This window comes from Palaemon carinicauda, chromosome 20 (genome assembly GCF_036898095.1).
Source record: "Palaemon carinicauda isolate YSFRI2023 chromosome 20, ASM3689809v2, whole genome shotgun sequence".
NCBI lineage: Eukaryota > Metazoa > Arthropoda > Malacostraca > Decapoda > Palaemonidae > Palaemon > Palaemon carinicauda.
In genome coordinates, this window is record NC_090744.1 from 59,772,980 (window position 1) to 59,778,384 (window position 5,405).

The following is a 5,405-nucleotide window of genomic DNA, read 5'->3' on the forward strand; positions in this document are numbered from 1 at the left end:
GTTCACATTCAAACTACTCGAAGGGTTTTGACGAAATTTCCACCACAGATTGATCTTAGGTCATGGACGACCCTATTAATCATTGAAGATGATTCAAATCCCGATCTGGATAGTAGTTTACTTATTTATTTATTTATTATTTATTTTTTTCTGTGGACTGTATTACGACAAAACTTCTCAACAGATTTTCACAAAATATTCAGCACCTATAGATCTCCGTTCATGGATGAATTTTGAAGATGATGCGTATCTGGATGCCAATTCTAGATCCAGATTTGCCTTTTTCGGGATATCAAAGATAACTTCAAAACTAATTGATAGCTTTGGACATAATTTCCACCACATATGGATCTTTGGTCATGGACGACTCTTTCTTAATATGGATTTATATTTTTCGCCGTTCTAAAGATAACATCGAAACTACTTTATGGATTTTGACGAAATTGTCATTATAGATAGTTCTTAATTCGTAGACGACTACATTAAATTTACGAAATCATAAGTATCCTGATCCACATTCTAGTCTCGGATTGTTTTTTTTTTTTTTCATAATTTAAAGGTAATGTCAAAACTACTCGATGGATTTGGACAAAATTTCCACCAGAGATAGATCTTCGGTTTTGGACGACATCATACAATTTTGGAGAGTATCCAGATATGGATCAAGACTCTAGTTTATTTATTTATAGATTAATTTATCGTTGTATATGTGGACAAGGTTACATCAAAACTACTCAAACGATTTTGACTAAATTTTCACCACAGATTGACCTTAACTCATGGACAACACTAACGAATTTTCAAAATGATCAGTGTCTAGATCCAGATTCTAGTTCTGGATTGGCATTTTACGCCATTTTAAAGTTAACATCAAAACTACTCTAAGGGTTTTGACGAGGTTCTCACCACAGATAAAACTTCGGTCATGGACGAACAAACTGAATTTTGGAGATGATCCGTATCCGGATCCGTTTTGTAGATCCCGATTTACATTTTTTGCCATTTTAAAGATAACGTCAAAACGACCTGACAGATTTTGACAAAATTTATCACTACTGATAAATATTAGATCTTGGACAACCTAATAAAATTTTGGAAATGATCCGTATCAGGATCTGGACTCCAGATTGGGATTTGAATTTTATGGCCTTTTAAAGATAATGTCTAAACAACTCGACGCATTATGACCAAATTTTCAGCGTAGACACCATTCAATTTTGAAATTATCCAAATCTGGATACGGATTCTAGATTCTAGTTGGCATTTTTCACCATTTTACAGATAACGTTAAAACAAATTAACGGATTTTAATGAAACTCCAATCTCAGCTAAGTCTTTGCCCATGAGTGATTCCATTAACCGTTTGCCCCTACGACTCTCCTACAGCTCACATAGGGATTCGGGATTACCTGCATTATCTTCTTCGTACAAATGTACATAGATATATACGGTTTTTATATACTGTAGATACTCCAATCTCTCTCTCTAGAGGGTACACACAGAAATAATTATTATTATTATTATCATTATTATTATTATTATTATTATTATTATTATTATTATTATCAACTCAGCAAAGGGCGTATTGCAATCAAGTCAGTTTATTCATTTGTCTATCTGTGGACATTATCCTGTGAACAGGATAACGTCAGGACTAATTTGGGGGAGTTGATGAAATTTTCACCAATGATAGACCTTAGGGCAGTGGTTCTTAACCTGGGGGTCGTGACCCCGGAGGGGGGGGGGTCGCTTGGGATTTCTTAAGGGGTCCCAAAGGGTTCTGGAGAATAATTTATTTTTCATATACATTATACACGTATTTTAAATAGCCAGTAGGGCTTTTACCAGTTTGATGAGTACAACACTGGTCATAAGTTGGGTGGTCTGCTGCACATTAACCATAGCCAGTGTTACCAAAATAGCGTTAAATTCCCATTATAGCTCAATCGGACACTCCTCCAAGTCACGTGATACGTGACGTGAATAACGTGATATCTCTGACGCCCTGCCATTGGTCAGCGGCCATGGGTGGGAGGGCTACAAGGTGAACGAAATTTACATTATCCTCACCTTGTTTCATTAATGATCGTACATACGCATCTCCCTGAGTCCATGCTCATTTTATACTGATCCGTTCTGAGCTACAGTTGAAGAGAGACAAATGTGTCGCTCTGGCGGCTCGTCAGTAGGGACTGTGAGACTGCAGCCACCCCAGTGAATTTCTAGGATTCACGAAAACAGTGTTAATTTATTTATGTTTGGCTATCATTCACATGAAAATACCTATTCTCATATAATTATATATAAAAATACTGTAAAACAATGAGGAAGTACGTAAATTATTTACTATTTAATTTGATTCGTTGAGAGTAAAGGGTGGGGGGGAAAAAGGGGGAGGCTTCCCGCGGCGGGAAGGAGAGCGTGGACTGCCACCCACGCAGTCTAGTCTCAGCTATTGTTATGATTGGGTGAGTGTTCTTGCGAGATCAAGTGAAATACTGATTAATGTTTACATTGCACGCTAGGCATTTTTTTTTCTTTTAGGAGAAATTAGTATATAATTATTAAGAAATAATTTCGCTATAGCAATTAGTATATAGAAATTAACATAAGCTTGACAGTTTTGTAATATGAATTATAATATGGTCATGGTTACCAGTTACGGTAAGTTAAGTAGCCATGTGAAACGTCATTACTTATTTCTCCAACTTCCTTTGTTATGGGCGCCTAACAACGTTTTTATTCATATTATTTCCACGTTGCATTACCTTTTTCATCTTTTACCTTTTCTGCCTGCGAGATCTGAAACGAGATTTTCTTTTTTTTCCAGATACTCTGTCGTTTCCTTTTTGCACTGTCTGCCAAGAAACGTACGTACAATGAAGCCTTTCTCAAGATGGGTTTCCCAAGCATTATTCAGAACTCAGTGGTTAAGCCGCAATGTGTCATCTGCAGCAAAGTTTTGAGTCACGAAAGTATGAAGCCAAGCAAGCTGAAGATCCATTTTGAGTCCTGTCACAGCCATTTGGGGGACAAAAACTTGGACTATTTCAAGCAAAAAGAAGCTGCCCTGAAGGCCAGTCGCATCGATTCCACTGGTCACTTTGCTTGTCAGAATAAAGCAGCGTTGGAGGTTTCATACAGAATTGCTCTAAAAATTGCTAAGACCAAGAAACCTCATAATATTGGCGAAGACTTGATTAAGCCTTGCATTCTGGAAGCAACGAAGGTAATTCTTGGAGAACAGCAAGCAAACAAGATGAGGGCTATTTCCCTTTCGAATGATACAGTCAGGAGTCAGATCTCGAACATGAGTGACGATATTATGCTGCAAGTAGTGGCTGCTGTGAGGAGTAGCCCAGTCCATTCATTGCAACTGGACGAGTCAACGGATGTTGCTTCATGTTCCCAACTTATTGTTTATGTTCGTTACCTTGACGTGGAAGTTATGAAAGAGGAGTACCTGTTTTCTGAACCACTGGCCACAACCACTCGTGGAAAATATATTTTCAAAATCCTTGAAGCCTTTCTCCTTAAGCACAAACTAGGTTGGGACGCACTTGTTGGAGTGTGTACAGATGGAGCTCCTTCTATGGCCGACTGCAAATCGGGCTTCAAAGCCTTCGTGAAGAATGCCGCTCCACATGTCTCTTTCACTCACTGTATGCTTCATCAGTATGTTTTGGCAATGAAGAATCTCCCACCTGGACTTCAAGAAGTGCTTACTGACGTTGTAAAGATTGTGAACCATATACGAGGAAGTGCAACAACTTCAAGGATTTTTAAATTGCTATGTGAAGAAATGGGTGCTGAATTTTCTGTTCTACTATTTCATACAGAGGTACGTTGGCTCTCACGCGGCAAAGTTTTAAATCGCGTGCTACAACTTCGCGAAGAAATAACAATGCTGTTGGAACATGGTCACATGGCAAAGGAGAATCTTCTTCATGAAAAGATGCAGGATGATTGTTTTGTAACAAAGGTTGCCTACTTGGCAGATTTCTTCTCGGAAGTAAATTCTCTGAATACTTCAATCCAAGGAAACGTTACAATGATGCACACAGCTCGGGACAAAGTGGCAGCGTTCAAGTCTAAGATTCAACTCTACCAGAAAAGAGTCCAGGACGGTGACATCACTTTCTTCACGGAGATGATGACTCTCCTGGGTTCCATGCCAGATGCTGAATGTAGTTTCTGTGAGGAGATCTCCACTCATCTTTTGGTAGTAAACGACGCCATCGAAAGTTACTTTCCAGGACTAAACGACCGCTGTACTGATGCGTGGATCTATAGACCCTTAGGGCATAGACAATCCCATTAAATTTTGGGGCGAATCCGGATCTAGATCCGGATTCTAGATCCGAATTTGCAGTTTTCACATTTTTAAAGATAACATTAAAACTTCTTTAAGGATTTTGACGAAATTTCCACCCCAGAGAGGTCTTAGGTTATGGACGACCTAATTGAATATTTAAGAAGACCCAGATCTGCATGCAGATTCTAGTTTATTTATTTATTTATTTATTTAGTTCTTTTTCTTTGTGTGTTTGGACTCTATTACGAGAAAACTACTCAACACATTTTGAAAAAATTCTCGACACAGATAAATCTTGCGTCAGGGTCGAAACATGGAGATCATCCGTATCCGGATCTCGATTCTAGATCGGCATTGGCATTTTTTGCTATTTCAGAGAAAATATCAAAACTAATAGATAGCTTTGGACAAAATTTTCTCCACTGATAGATCTTTAGTCATGGAAAACACATTCTAAATAATGATTTGCATTGTTTGCCATTTTGAAAATAAAGTTGTAACTACTTGACTGATTTTGACGAAATTTTCATCACAGATATAACTTAAATCATTGAGGACCTCGCTGAATTTTGGAAATGATCAGTAACCAGATCTACATTCTAGTTCCGGATTGATACTTTTTGCCATTTTAAAGTTAAGGTCAAAATTATTTGGCAGATTTTGACCAAGTTTCACCACAGATAGATCTCAGGTCATGGACGATGCCATATAATCTTGAAGAGGATCCAGATCCGGATTAACCCTGGAAAAGTACGGTGGGTCGTCCGCGACCCCGAGCGTCAAAAAAAAAGAGGTTTTTCTCATGTGACTCACCCCCGTGACTGAATTTGTGGGTGATCGACCTGCAGTAGGTGTCTCCCCTACACGCTCTAGTAGTGTCCAGATGTGCATTGCGGTAGCTGTACTCCTTCCCCGATTTCTGAAACGCGTCGGGGTCGAGCGCGACCGAGTTTACCCTTCTAAGGTAATTTGCATAAATATCAAAGTTATTACGTATTATGAAATTGTCGTAGAATGGTGCAACTTGTATAGGTTATCAGTTGTGGAAAGTCTTGGTGGATTGTTCGGCTACCATGTGCATGATTTTTTT

At 38.6% G+C, this 5,405-nt stretch overlaps 1 protein-coding gene across 1 annotated transcript; it reads left to right on the forward strand.

Annotated features, from left to right (window-relative positions):
* Positions 1-2,896: 2,896 nt before the first annotated feature.
* LOC137659823 (protein FAM200C-like) lies at positions 2,897-4,321 on the forward strand. The gene has a single exon (XM_068394616.1). The coding sequence runs from the start codon at positions 2,897-2,899 to the stop codon at positions 4,319-4,321; it is 1,425 nt and encodes a 474-aa protein (XP_068250717.1).
* The last annotated feature ends 1,084 nt before the right edge of the window (positions 4,322-5,405 follow it).